Here is a 15,685-nt window from a genome sequence, read left to right on the forward strand (position 1 = left end):
TGTCACTGGCCTACATGGCAACAGGTAGCCTAGTGGTTCGAGCGTTGGACTAGGAACCGAAAGGTTGCAAGATCTGTCGTTCCGCCCCTGAACAAAGCAGTTAACCCACTGTTCCTAAGCCATTGAAAATAAGAATGTTCTTAACTGACTTGCCTAGTTAAAAAGGTTTAAAATAAAAAAAAAATCAGTTTCAACAAATTCATTTTAAAAATGGCACTTGATTTTTTTTATTGTGTGAAATTGTTTTTTTCTCCCACCTTCATTTAACCAGGTAGGCTAGTTGAGAACAAGTTCTCATTTACAACTGCAAACTGGCCAAGATAAAGCATAGCAGTGTGAAAAGACAACACAGAGTTGTTATGAGGCAACTTAGCAATTAGGATTCGTTATCAGTAGGGATGCACGATATATCAGTGAACATATCGGAATCGGATGATATTATCTAAAAATTTCAACGTCGGTATCAGCCCGATGTCTAGTTTAACACTGATGTGCAAAACCGGTGCCAACGTTGACGTGCATACCTATATAATGTAGGTACATGACGTAATGACGCCAAGTAAAACTTTGCACGACACACGCAACACAGCATTCCTAACCTAGCCCACAATGTCTGCTGTGTGGATCGAGCAATCAACAAGACGAGCAGTCATTTGAAAGAGAAAGAATATTTCAGCGAGACAACTCAAGGTGAAATCCATTAACACCAAGATAATGGAATTCATTGCCCAAATCTAACGTTATAAGCAGCCAGCTAGCATGATCTGGCTTTTGAAACTCGACCAGATCGGTTTGTGTTGTGAAGCTAGCCACAATAACGATTAGGCACAATAGCGTAATTTGCAGTTTACCTTCAAAATAAAAGTACCTCTTTGAAAGTGATGTTGAAGGTTAAAATTGGTGGAATCACGACATTTATACTAGATAATGTTAAACAAGGTTGGAATGTGAAGCAATGAAATGCATTATCAGTCTACTCTGACACCCACAGAACACAACTGTGAAGAGTTTACGCAAAAAATGGTGTTGTAGCTCTTATTGCGGGACTGTGACTGAAATCACCTCCAGTCAGCCTATTGTGTGTATTGACATACATATTGCACTGTACAGCTTTACCTAAGGTTTGAGGATCAATGAAATGGTGTATCAGTCTACTCAATACCAAAGATATTTCCCCCCCAACATCATCCTCAGAGTTAGACTCCAAAACATCCACGCAGTATTGTTTTTCCTCTGGAATAGTGTTCAATACACATAAGTTGACAAAATGTGGCTCAATTCATAATTGTTTCAGAGTCCCGCAAAAAGAGCTAAGATGCTAATTTTCTCTGGGTGTCACAGAGTAGACTGATACCCCATCTCATTGAGCCACAATCCATAGATAAGGCTGTACCAGTGAAATAAGTACGCCCCCAATGCAATTCTAAAGTATAATACATTCAGTGCGATTTAAAATAACATTCCAACCTCGTTTAGCATGATCTATTCAATTATGGCATAATTCCACTCTGTTGTGTGTGTTTAGGGACATGGTGGTTCATTCGGCACTTCCTGCCTTATGATAGTGACCAAATGGTTGTATATGCAGTATAGTATATACACTTCTCGCTGCCAAATGGTTGTATATACTGTAAATGAGTATTGGAACAAAAAATGTAAATATTATTCTATTGTCTGTGTAACAGTGTTGGTTATGTTTCCGTTTTGGTTGGTCATTGTGTATATTCATTTGCATCACAGTCAATGACATACTTCTAACCGCAAAGTCCACTATTGTGGCTAATCCTTATTGTAGCTAGCTTCACATAGATGCGTTCGACCACCATTATTCAAATAAGAACAGTCTAAGAAATTAGGGTTATTTTAGATGACACCTAGATATATAGTTAGCTAGCTAACTACAGCTACTGAAACAGATTTGGGGAAGAACAATGTTTGCATCCATGAGCTAGCTAGCTTTTCTACTTTTAAACTCTGACGAAACAGATGACTGTTCTCGGTCCCAAGAAACAGAGAGCTTCTGTTGAATCTGACAATTAATCTTGATGGTTGTACAGTCGTCTCAAATAAAACTGAAGGACCTCGGCGTTACGCTGGACCCTGATCTCTCTTTTGCGAACATATCAAGACTGTTTCAAGGACAGATTTTTTCGATCTACGTAACATTGCAAAAAATCTGTCATTTTCTGTCCAAAAATGACGCAGAAAAATTAATCCATGCGCTTGTTACTTCTAGGTAGGACTACTGCAATGCTCTACTTTCCATCTACCCGGATAAAGCACTAAATAAACGTCCCAAATACGGATGCTAGAATCCTGACTAGAATTTAAAAATGTGTTCATATTACTCCAGTGTTAGCCTCCCTACACTGGCTTCCTGTTAAGGCAAGGGCTGATTTCAAGGTTTTACTGCTAACCTACAAAGCATTACATGGGCTTGCTCCTACCCGTCTTCCGATTTGGTCCTGCCGTACATACCTACACGTACGCTACAGTCACAAGACGCAGGCCTCCTAATTGTCCTTAGAATTTCTAAGCAAACAGCTGGAGGCAGGGCTTTCTCCTATAGAGCTCCATTATTATGGAATGGTCTGCCTACCTATATGAGAGACGCAGACCTGGTCTCAACCTTTAAGTCTTTATTGAAGACTCATTTCTTCAGTAGGTCCTATGATTGAGTGTAGTCTGGCCCAGGAGTGTGAAGGTGAACGGAAAGGCAACGAACCACCCTTGCTGTCTCTGCCTGGTTGGTTCCCCTCTTTCCACTGGTTCTCTATTCCTCAAACCCTATTACAGGGGCTGAGTCACTGGCTTATTGGTGCTCTTCCATGCTGTTCCTAGGAGGGATGCGTCACTTGAGTGGGTTGAGTTACTGACGTGGTCTTCCTGCCTGGGTTGGCCCCCCCCCCCTTGGGTTGTGCCGTGGCGGAGATCTTTGTGGGCTATACTCTGCCTTCTCTCATGTTAAGTTGGTGGTTGAAGATATCCGTCTCGTGGTGTGGGGGCTGTGCTTTGGCAAAGTGGGTGGGGTTATATCCTGCCTGTTTGGCCCTGTCCGGGGGTATCATCGGATGGGGCCACCGTGTCAGCCTCCAGTATTTAGTGTCGGGGGGCTACGTAGTTAGTTACACCATCACTTGTATTTCATTTGTTTACAACGATTCATCGATACGTATGCTATGATGCTGGTAAAGTTGTCTTGCACACCTTCAGTGCTGATCATTAAAAAAAGATAGCTAGCTCATGGATGCAAACAAAGTCCTTCCCCAAAAACATAGCAAAACGACATTGTTTCAGTAGCTATATAGTTAGCTACCGGTCATCTAAAATAACCCTTACTTAAAAGACAGTTCTTATTTTATTAAATGGTGGTCAGGCCCATCTATGAAGAGAGCCACAATAAGGTTAGCCACAGTAGTGGACCTTGAGGAAAGCCTTGAAAATAAAAGTAGGGCATAATTATACTATTTGTATTCATTTGCATCACTGTCAAACCTCTATTTTGAAGGCAAACCGCAAATTCCACTATCGTGCCTAATCCTTATTGTAGCTAGCTTCACAACACATACCCCGGTCCGGTCAAGCCTCAAAAGCCAGCACTCCTGTGTTGTCTTGACTGTGTGCTTAGGGACATTTTCCTGTTGGAAGGTGAACCTTCGCCCGTCTGAGGTCCTGAGCACGTTTTCGTCAACGATCTATCTGTACTTTGCTCCGTTCATCTTTCCTTCAATATTGACTACTCTCCCAGTCCCTGCCACTGAAAAACATCCCACAGGATGATGCTGCTTCACTGTATGGATGGTGCCAGGTTTCCTCCAGACGTGACACTTGGAATTCAGTCCAAATAGTTCAATCTTGGTTTCATCAGACCAGATAATCTTGTTTCTCATGGTCAGAGTCCTTTAGGTGCCTTTTGGCAAACTCCAAGCGGACTGTCATCTGCCTTTTACTGAGGAGTGGCTTCCGTCTGGCCACTCTACCATAAAGGCCTTATTGGTGGAGTGCTGCAGATAGCAGTCCTTTTGGAAGGTTCTCCCATCTCCATAGAGGAACTCTGGAGCTCTGTCAGAGTGACCATCGGGTTCTTGGTCACCTCCCTGACCAAGGCCCTTCTCCCACGACTGCTTAGTTTAGCCGGGCAGCCAGGTCTAGGAAGTGTTTTGGTGGTTCCAAACTTCTTCCATTTAAGAATGGAGGCCACTGTCTTCTTGGGGACCTTCAATGCTGCAGAAATGTTTTGGTATCCTTCCCCAGATCTGTGCCTCAACACAATCCTGTCTCAGAGCTCTATGAACAATTCCTTCGACCTCAGGGCTTGGTTTTTGCTCTGACATGCACTGTCAACTGTGGGACCTTAAATAGACAGGTGTGTCTCTTTCCAAATCATGTCCAATCAATTGAATTTACCCCAGGTGGATGTTTCTGCAAGGATGATCAATGGAAAAATGATACACCTGAGCTCAATTTCGAGTCTCATAGCAAAGAGTCTGAATACTTATGTAAATAAGGTTTTGAAGTTATTTTTATTTTTAATACATTTGCAAAAATGTCTACAAACTTGTTTTCTCTTTGTCATTATTGGGTAGTGTGTGTAGATGAAGAATGTTTTATTTAATTAATTTTAGAATAAGGATGTAACGTAACAAAATGTGGAAGTCAAGGGGTTTGAATACTTTCTGAATGGATTGTATTTTTAATAGGCATTTATTTCTGTAGGCACACACAGAATGCGTGTGTAGAGGAAGCGGTCGGTACGCAATTGAGTGAGAGACATGTAGGGGAAAGGGAATTTAGTGAGCAGAACTGTGATGCTTGGCTTGGTTTATTTTTGTGGTGTCCTTCAAATGCACATGTACAAATGGAACACTAGAGTCAAAGCAAATTAACGTAGTCTTCAAGACAAACATTTCACTATATATATATATATATAACAGTTTGAGTACTCCATTACGCATGCCCATCCCTACTCTCAATCACCATAGTTGGCCAATTTGTCCTGTACATCTCTGTAGTTAAATCTCAAATGAACATCAACATGCATATTTTAAAAAGTAAACTTGCATTACCGAATTATCTTTATTCACACTACTTACTTTCAGCTTTGGACAAAGTGCAGGGGTTGGAGTCAATCAAAGCCAGCTGGAAATGCTGTCGACAGAACAGAATATTCAAGGCATTAACATCCACTGAAGGACAAGAAATAGACAGAAACAAAAGAACAATGCAAAGGGTAATTCCTATACATGAATCCCCATGCACTGAGACACTCCTTTTCCCTGACTGTCAGACTCAGACACAAGGAAATCAATTCTTCAGCAAGCTGCCTCTCCCCCTGGTCACCTTCTGCACTGCAATTAGAGAGCAGGAGAGAACGAACGAACAAGGGAGTGGGCAACTGATGAAGAGATTGCACACTGTGCAAGTCCTCTTTACAGTCCCCCATTGGTTTTGTTTTGTTAGTCTCACTCAAATATAAAAAATTGCAAACATTTCTCTCCGCCCCATGGCAAAATGAGTGGAACTGCATGAAATTGACTACTTTGTGCGTAGGATCCCCCAAAAGGCCTGGCTGCATGTGTGGGTATGGATGTGGGTACACAGACCCACGAGCCACTGAGACCCCCACAATGAGTTCAGATGTTTGGTGGCCCATCCCTGATCAATAGAATAAGGTGCCAACCTATACAAATAAAAAGATTCATTCTACACTAACGTTCCTCCCTGGATGTCCTGTGGGAAATGTTGTGGTGGCTCCACTAGTGGAGGAGAGAGGCAGGCAGAGTACCTTTAGGCTTGACTCGTAGTCGGTGTTGACCTTAAACATGAGGCCGAGTCGCAGGTGGATCTCCTTGGCTCGTGAGAAACTGGGGTCGATGTACAGCACCTCCTGGAAAGCTTTAATCGCCCTGGGGGAGGAGAAGAGATGGCGAGAGAGAGAGAATAAATATATTCCAAGTTAGAAATGGGAGACGCCACTCAGAAGATGAAGAGTCAGCACTACAGTGTTGAACAGAGAACACAGCTCTCCAGAGGAGAGAATATCACGATTAAAACAGGAGCTCTTCCTGGTTTCTTCACAACATGATTAAAACAGGAGCTCTTCCTGGTTTCTTCACAACATGATTAAAACAGGAGCTCTTCCTGGTTTCTTCACAACATGATTAAAACAGGAGCTCTTCCTGGATGCTCTTCCTGGTTTCTTCACAACATGATTAAAACAGGAGCTCTTCCTGGTTTCTTCACAACATGATTAAAACAGGAGCTCTTCCTGGATTCTTCACAACATGATTAAAACAGGAGCTCTTCCTGGTTTCTTCACAACATGATTAAAACAGGAGCTCTTCCTGGTTTCTTCACAACATGATTAAAACAGGAGCTCTTCCTGGTTTCTTCACAACATGATTAAAACAGGAGCTCTTCCTGGTTTCTTCACAACATGATTAAAACAGGAGCTCTTCCTGGATTTTTCACAACATGATTAAAACTGGAGATCTTCAGGGATTCTTCACAACTGGCTCCCTATGCGCTACTGTTCACCAGGGCCTGTAGGGGTCATGGTCAAAACAAGTGATACCTGTAACACCATCATAATCCAGTCCTCCATACTTAGGTAGTATAAGACAGCTACTCACCACTGAAAGGCGTTGTAATGGAAGTAGACCATGCCCAGGCCATATAGGAAGGCAGCATTCTGGAAGAGGCAGATGCACACAGAGCACCATTAAGACTAATTAGTTACAGGCCACACACACACACACACACACACACACACACACACACACACACACACACACACACACACACACACACACACACACACACACACACACACACACACACACACACACACACACACACACACACACACACACACACACACACAAAACTTTCAAAATGGCTGCAGCCCAGACATGTCGTCTGCATAGGAGCCCTTCCAGAAACCCACTCTATAAGGCATCCGTCATAATCTGTCGTCATTAGTTATGGACCATTCATTTTAACCACAGGCAATAGAAGTCTTTCTTTGAGCAATGACTGGTTACAGCACTAGATGCCTTTTGGGGATAGTCTCTGCTGGCCGACACTCAAATGGAATCACCATGTAGGCCTACCAAATGCTCACATCTCACCACAGATTTCTCGACTCAAACAGAAAACGGCAGAGAAGGAGTCTAATCTGAAAGCCACAACCCACAGCGTGCCTCCAGACAAACCCCTGAATCATAACCACACACACTTCCTGTGTCTGGTTGGTCAGCCGGTGCGATGTGAACGGGTTAACCTTGGCAGGTGGAGGATGAACATGAGCAGAATATAATCTGCAGTAGAAGTAGAATGGAGACATTACTACTATAAAGAGCTCCACAGATAAGAGCGTGAGTGTGTGAGTAAAGGTGTCCGCATGCTTCCCCATCAGAAACTGTTGGGAACAGTTTGTTCATATATTATGACGACGTGTTTGTTCATTGTGAGCTTTGGCAACGGTGTTTCAGCTATTCGTGCACGCTACACGTTTTCCCGTGGCAAGCTGAAGTTGAGCCAAAGTCTACGCCTCTTCGCCCATCTTTGGTCAATTGTAGGATTTCTTCAATTAAGTGTTTGTCATCAAGGATAGACGACTCATTTTCATGCACATTTCACTTGAGAAACACTGCACCAAACATCTTATATGTAAATTACACGACTAAGATCTGACACAAACATCCAAATTAAATGAAAGAACTTGAGTTAGTTTAATACTGACTATTTTGAGGAAGTGTATACTGGCTACTGCGTCTAAAGAGGGACAGAGCTATTGTCGCCTTATCTACTTTTTCCAAGCAAAGGTCTTTTAAGGGAGTTTGTGAGCAAATTTGCTCAGTTTGAATAGGCTCCAGCCGAAACCAAAGCATGCAGAAGCTTTCAGAGTGTGTGTCCGTCAGTAGTATTTTCTCACCTTCCAGTAGTCGGACTGTAAGCTGTAGTACCTCTGGTATGCTGATAATGCTGTGATTAGGGAGAAAGAAGAGGGATATTAAATACCAGACATAACAAAAGGTTAACACCAACTAACTTTGCTATAAGACCAGCTTTGTTTTCAGCAATGCCAAGTTGGGGTCAACTGCATCTAACTGAAATAAAATGTAATTCAGTTTTTAACCCAGGTGGGGGGACTAGGTAAAAATAACAAATAAAGGGAGGTAAATCGAGTGTGACAGAAACCATGTTACCATACTGTTTTTATGCACAATTAAATTACATTTTTATAAATATGGATAGATAACTTATTCTTTCGACATGGTGGGATCTTTTTGCGTCTCTAAAATTAATTATGCAAAAAATGCTGGTGGAAATGCCTTTATGCACAAATACTGATTTGGACTCGAGAAACCATGCAGTTTATTAGGCTACAGATGAAGTAACCCACTGGGCACACACTGGTTGACTCAATGTTGTTTCCACATTATTTCAATGAAACGACATTGAACCAATGTGGAATAGACATCTGTGCCTAGTGGGAACTTCAGATGAACTTCACATCGTGCTGAAAGTGCACAGTGATCTTCATGTTCCGTTTCAATACATTTCAAGGGGCTTGATCGATGCTTGACTGCCGTTTTGACAAATATTCTCACAATAATCTCATCGGGTAGACTAGCCCACTCTGTCTGCCAGCTGTTGGCTGGAGCCCATGTGCCAAGACCAGAGTAGACACTGGTGTTGCACGCTATACTGAAACTTCTGGACTTTTTCCAATACAACAACATGAAAAATGATTTGGGACTATCATTTTGTTACCGTTGGTACTTCTGTCAAATGCGTCTCACGGTTCAACAGTCTATCAGTGCAGCCAATGTCCACCTTATTAAAGTGTGAAAGCACCCTGCCTGCTCCACTTGACTTTAGGCTGCACTGGGAGTCTGGAGGGCATCATGTTAGCTCCCCGCTGATGCTGCACAGAAGTTAACACACTTGAATAATGCCACACGGCATGTAGAAATGTTGACTTAATGTTCGCAAAACAATGTCCATACGGGGGGGAGGGAGCGAGCGAGAGCGCAAGAGGGGCGTCAACTCACCTTTAGCGTACTCCTCCAGGAGGAGGTTGAAGTGGCCTAGCTGGCAGAATAACTCTGGCTCCACTTTTCCTTCAGCCTTCAAGATGAGCGAATCATAGGAACGAACGGCCTGGGGACAAATACAGCAAGATGAAACTCAGCATGAACACAGACAGCAGTGTCTCTTACCAGGAAGTCTCACATGTGATGAGTCACAAACGGCCCTCTATTCCCTACATAGCGAACTAATTTTGACCGGAGCCACTTATGCCCTGGTCAAAGGTAGTGCACTATATAGGGGATAGAGTGCCACTTTTCAATCAGTTATAAATGTCCATATAAACGAGAGCGATGGTATGGATTTCTGTTCATTGTGTGTGTTGGGCCATGCTTTGATTTGGACTTCTTCCACTGGAAAATAAAAAGCACCGCGAGATGCGCATCACTCACAGGGATGGCTCTGCCTGAGGCCTAATCACACATTAAACACACCCACTCCTGGAGGACTACTGCTGAACTCTAGAAACCCATAAACAGTGTTACCTTGCACTCTGAGTAACAGCTCTGAGGACATAGCTTCTGAAACAGAGCACAATCACTAAATATACACAAACAGCAACTAAGCATTGCATCAGAGCATTCCTTCAGATAGTCTGTCACACACACCTGCAGAAGACACACACAGTTGAAGTCGGAAGTTTACATACACTTAGGTTTGAGTCATTAAAACTTGTTTTTCAACCACTCCACAAATTTTGGCAAGTTGGGTAGGACATCTACTTTATGCATGACACAAGTAATGTTTCCAACGATTGTTTACAGACAGATTTTTTCACTTATAACTCACTGTATCACAATTCCAGTGGGTCAGAAACTTACATACACTGCTTACATACACTAAGTTGACTGTGCCTTTAAACTGCTCAGAAAACCCCATAAAATGATGTCCTGGCTTTAGAAGCTTCTGATAGGCTAATTGACATAATTTGAGTCAATTGGAGGTGTACCTGTGGATCTATTTCAAGGCTTTCCTTCAAACTCAGTGCCTCTTTGCTTGACATCATGGGAAAATCAAAAGAAATCAGCCAAGACCTCCGAAAAATTAATTGTAGACCTCCATAAGTCTGGTTCATCCAAACGGCTAAAGGTACCACATTCACCTGTACAAACAATACTACGCAAGTATAAACACCATGGGACCATGCAGCCTCATACCGCTCAGGAAGGAGACGCGTTCTGTCTCCCAGAGATTAACGTGTTTTGGTGCGAAAAGTGCAAATCAATCCCAGAACAGCAGCAAAGGACCCTGTGAAGATGCTAAAGGAAACCGGTACAAAAGTATCTATATCCACAGTAAAACGAGACCTATATTGACATAACCTGAAAGACCGCTCTGCAAAGCCACTGCTCCAAAACCTTCATAAAAAAGCCAGACTACGGATCGCAACGGCACATGGGGACAAAGATCGTACTTTTTGGAGAAATGTCTTCTGGTCTGATGAAACAAAAATAGAACTGTTTGACCATAATGACCATCATGTTTGGAAGAAAAAGGGAGAGGCTTGCAAGCCAAAGAACACCATCCCAACCTTGAAGCATGGAGGTGAGGGCATCATGTTGTGGGGTGCTTTGCTGCATGAGGGACTGGTGCACATCAAAATAGATTGCATCATGAGGACGGAAAATTGTGTGGATATATTGAATCAACATCTCAAGACATCAGTCAGGAAGTTAAAGCTTGGTCACAAATGGTTCTTCCAAATGGACAATGACCCCAAGCATACCTCCAAAGTTGTGGCAAAATGGCTTAATTGGGATAGGGGTCAGCATTTTCACTTTTGGATGAATAGCGTGCCCAGAGTGAACTGCCGCCTACTCTGTCCCAGATGCTAACATATGCATATTATTATTAGCATTGGATAGAAAACACTATGAAGTTTCTAAAAATGTTTGAATGATGTCTGTGAGTATAACAGAACTTATATGGCAGGCGAAAACCTGAGAAAAATCCAAACATGAAGAGGGAAATCTGAGGTTTGTAGTTTTTCAAAGCTTGGCCTACCGAATACACAATGTCTATGGGGTCAAGTTGCACTTCCTAAGACTTCCACTAGATGTCAACAGTCTTTAGAAACTTGTTTCAGGCTTCTGCTATAAAGGAGGGGGGAATGGGAGCTGAATGGGTCATGGGTCTGGCAGTGTCTCAGGCTCGTGACGTGCGGTCCCCGACAGAGTTAGCTCTCGTTCCAGTGCATTTCTACAGACAATGGAATTCTCCGGTTGGAACCTTATTGATGATTTATGTTAAATACATCCTAAAGAGTGATTCTATACATCACTTGACATGTTTATACGACCTGTGCCGGAACGTTTTGAGTTTTTGTCTGGACTTAGTGCTCGCGCCTTATGAAGATGGACTACTGGGCTGAACACGATAACAAGAGGCTATTTGGACATAAATGGACTTTATGGAACAAATCAGTAATTTATTGTCGAACTGGGATTCCTGGGAGTGCATTCTGATGATCAAAGGTAAGTGAATATTTATAATGTTATTTCTAACTTCTGTTGACTCCAACATGGCGGATATTTCTTTGGCTGGATTGGGCTCTGAGCGCCGTACTCAGATTATGCTTTTTCCGTACTTAAAATCTGACACAGCAGTTGAATTAAGGAGAAGTTGCTCTTTAATTCTGTGAATAACACTTGTATCTTTTGTCAATGTTTATTATGAGTATTTCTGCTAAATCAGATGTTTTGGAATCAAAACATTACTGCACATAACGCGCCAATGTAAACAGATTTTTGGATATAAATATGCACATTATCGAACAAAACATACATGTATTGTGTAACATGATGTCCTATGAGTGTCATCTGATGAAGATTAAAAGGTTAGTGATTAATTTGATCTATATTTCTGCTTTTTGTGACTCCTATCTTTGGCTGGAAAAATGTCTTTTTTTGACTTGGCTCTGACCTAACATAATCATATGTTGTGTTTTTGCTGTAAAGCCTTTTTGAAATCGGACACGATGGGTAGATTAACAAGAAGTTTCATTCATTTGCAGTATTGGACTTGTTTATTAATGTGTGAAAGCACGCTGCCTTTTCAGCGGAATGTTGTTGATGGGTTCCGCTAGCGGAACGCCTGCCCTAGAAAGGTTACGGACAACAAAGTCAATGTATTGGAGGGCCCTCACAAAGCCCTGACCTCAATCTTATAGAACATTTATGGGCAGAACTGAGAAAGGACGTGCGAGCAAGGAGGCCTACAAACCTGACTGAGTTACACCAGCTCTGTCAGGAAGAATGGGCCAAAATTCACCCAACTTATTGTGGGAAGCTTGTAAAAGGCTACCCGACATGTTTGACCCAAGTGAAAGAATTTAAAAGGCAATGCTACCAATTACTAATTGAGCGTATGTAAATTTCTGACCCACTAGGAATGTGATGAAAGAAATAAAAGCAGAAATAGATCACTCTACTATTATTCTGACATTTCAAATTCTTAAAATAAAGTGGCCTAAGACAGGGAATTTTTACTAGGATTAAATGTCATGAATTGTGAAAAACTGAGTTTACATACACCTTAGCCAAATACATTTAAACGTCCGACTTCAACAGTAAGTGCATATTAGCCACAAACACAAGTGGAATGACTCTTGCCTAAGAGATCTGCTTAACCTTTTTCATGTTTAATTCACTGTTGCAAATTCTGGTGTCATTTACAGTTAGGCCCTATATCTGGGTGGCTCTTAGATCAGTCATTCACCAAGCGAGCGAGAGAGAGAAAAAAAAAGTATGTTTGAACAAAACCGATTCAAAACTGTTTGCAGATCGAGCACTTAAAGAATGTAGATAATGACCAGCCAATGATTAACTCGATGACAGCATTAGGTATTTGTCTCTGAAACGTGCGTGTCTGTGTGTGTTTGGGGAGGGTGAGGTGGATAAAACATCCACATGTCACTCAACTGGACTACCAAGTTCAGGGGAGCTTGTGCTATGACAGTGAACCAATAACACTAGTGAGTGACGAGATTCACGTATGCCCTTGGCCTACTCAATATTCATCAACGTTGAGGGATAGTGGGCAATACTGAGGTGTTAGATCACTCAGAAGGCAAGAAATGGGCTGGGCAAGAACAGAACCTAACGTGGGTATACTATCTGTGTACGGCCACTAACTCCATTACAAAAGGAGTTCCCTCTGTGGGACCAATCATTTGGTTACATCCTGTGTGTTACGCAGACCAGACGAGAGACGTGTGTAAATGTCTGTTGTACTGCATATGGCAAAACAAAAAGGGGTACGTTCCAGAACCTAAAATGAACCCCGCCAAATGCAGGTAGATTTTGGCAAGATGTCTATTTCACCAGCCACATTGGTGGGTGGTCAGGGCTCTACAGTACAAGCATTTCACTCGCATTTGCGAATAAATATCTAGTTCAAAGTCAAGTATGAGCACATTTATAGATACAATAAATGCTGTAGTTGCTGTGGTCAGTGTCATTTTGTGCCATAGCTGGTAGCTAATCACACACACAGTGAAAAGGTATTTACCCCTTTCTAAAAGGGCTCTACTTTTCCATCAAAATAAGTTTCATGAGCTGTCTGGTCTCTGACAATCCCACAGGTCAAGAGGGGCCGGATGAGGAGGTCCTGGGCTGGTCTGCGGTTGTGAGGCCGGTTGGACGTACTGCCAAATTCTCTAAAACAACATTGGAGGCAGCTTATGTTAGAGAGATGAACATTAAATTCTCTGACAACAGCGCTGGTGGATATTCCTGCAGTCAGCATGCCAATTGCAGATATCTGTGGCATTGGGTTGACAAAACCGCAAATTTTAGAACGGCCTTTTATTGTCCCCAGCACAGGTTGCACCTGATCATGCAATTTAAATCAATTTCTTGATATGCCACACCTGTAAGGTGGATAGATTATATTGACAAAGGTGAAATGCTCACTAACAGTGATGGAAATAAATTTGTCCACAAAATGAGAGAAAGCTTTTTGTGTGTATTTGAGTTCACCTTACATGTTGCGTTTATATTTTTGTTCAGTGTGTGCATATGTAGCCTGAACAATGAAAAATAGCCTCAGACCTTTATTCTTCTCCACCAAACTTCACAGTTGGCACTATGCAGTCGGGCAATATGCGTTCTCCTGGCATCCGCCAAACCCAGATTCGTCAACCGGACTGCCAGATGGTGAAGCGTGAATCATCACTCCAGAGAACGCGTCTCCACTGCTGCATTGTTCAATGGTGGCGAGTTTTCCACCACCCCAGCCGATGCTTGGCATTGTGAGCTTAGGCTTGTGTGCGGCTGCTCATCCACGGAAACCCATTTCCTCAAGCTCCCAACAGACATTTATTGTGTTGACGTTGCTTCCAGAGGCAGTTTGGAACTCGGTAGTGAGTGTTGCAACCGAGGACAGACGATGAGCTTGTTTGGCCTACCACTTCACAGCTGAACGGTTGATGCTCCTAGACGTTTCTACTTCAGAATAACAGCACTTACAGTTGACCGGGGCAGCTCTAGCAGGGCACAAATTTGACGAACTGACTTCTTGGAAAGGTGGCATCCTATGAAGGTGCCACGTTGAAAGTCACTGAGCTTTTTCAGTAAGGATATTCTACTGCCAATGTTTGTCTATGGAGATTGTATGGCTGTGTGCTCTATTTTACACCTGTCAGCAACAGGTGTGGCTGAAATAGCCAAATCCACTCATTTGAAGGGGTGTCCACATACAGTACCTGTCAAAAGTTGGGAAACACACTCATTCCAGGGGTTCTTTATTTTTTATATTTTCTAGATTGTAGAATAATGAAGACATCAAATCTATTAAATAATCCATATGGAATCATGTAGTAACCAAAAAAAGTGAGAAATTGAAGTATATTTTATATTTCAGATTCTTCAAAGTAGCCACTCTTTGCCTTGATGACAGCTTTGCACCCTCTTGGTATTCTCTCAACCAGCTTCATTAGGTAGTCACCTTGAATGCATTTCAATTAACAGGTGTGCCTTGTTAAATGTTCATTTGTGGAATTTGTTAACTTCTTAATGTTAGCCAAATCAGTTGTGTTGTGACAAGGTTGGGGTGGTATATAGAAGATGGCCCTATTTGGTAAAAGACCAAATCCATATTGTGGCAAGAACAGCTCAAATCAAATTTTATTTGTAACATACACATGGATAGTAGATGTTAATGCGAGTGTAGCGAAATGCTTGTGCTTCTAGTTCTGACAATGCAGTCATTACCAACGAGTAATCTAACAATTCCACAACAACTACCTTATACACACACAAGTGTAAAGGGATGAAGAATATGTACATACAAATATATGAATGAGTGATGGTACAGAAAGGCATAGGCAAGATGCAGTAGATGGTTGAGTACAGTATATACACTGCTCAAAAAAATAAAGGGAACACTAAAATAACACATCCTAGATCTGAATGAAATATTCTTAAATACCATTTTCATTACATAGTTGAATGTGCTGACAACAAAATCACAAAGATGATCAATGGAAATCAAATTTATCAACCCATGGAGGTCTGGATTTGGAGTGAAACTCAAAATTAAAAGTGGAAAACCACACTACAGGCTGATCCAACTTTTATGTAATGTCCTT

The 15,685-nt window shown here is 42.0% G+C and overlaps 1 protein-coding gene across 2 annotated transcripts in view; it reads right to left on the bottom strand.

The window, feature by feature from the left end:
* Positions 1-15,685, bottom strand: part of LOC124008212 (lysine-specific demethylase 6A-like) — a 53,474-nt gene that overhangs the window by 26,487 nt on the left and 11,302 nt on the right. For both annotated transcript variants that reach the window (XM_046319324.1, XM_046319323.1), the window contains exons 3-7: positions 9,060-9,168; positions 7,937-7,986; positions 6,633-6,691; positions 5,786-5,906; positions 5,094-5,148 (exon numbers count right to left, since the gene is read on the bottom strand). In XM_046319324.1, coding sequence (XP_046175280.1) covers positions 5,094-5,148; positions 5,786-5,906; positions 6,633-6,691; positions 7,937-7,986; positions 9,060-9,168 — 394 coding nt within the window. The remainder of the gene's footprint in view (positions 1-5,093; positions 5,149-5,785; positions 5,907-6,632; positions 6,692-7,936; positions 7,987-9,059; positions 9,169-15,685) is intronic.

Source organism: Oncorhynchus gorbuscha, linkage group LG21 (assembly GCF_021184085.1).
Source record: "Oncorhynchus gorbuscha isolate QuinsamMale2020 ecotype Even-year linkage group LG21, OgorEven_v1.0, whole genome shotgun sequence".
Lineage (NCBI taxonomy): Eukaryota > Metazoa > Chordata > Actinopteri > Salmoniformes > Salmonidae > Oncorhynchus > Oncorhynchus gorbuscha.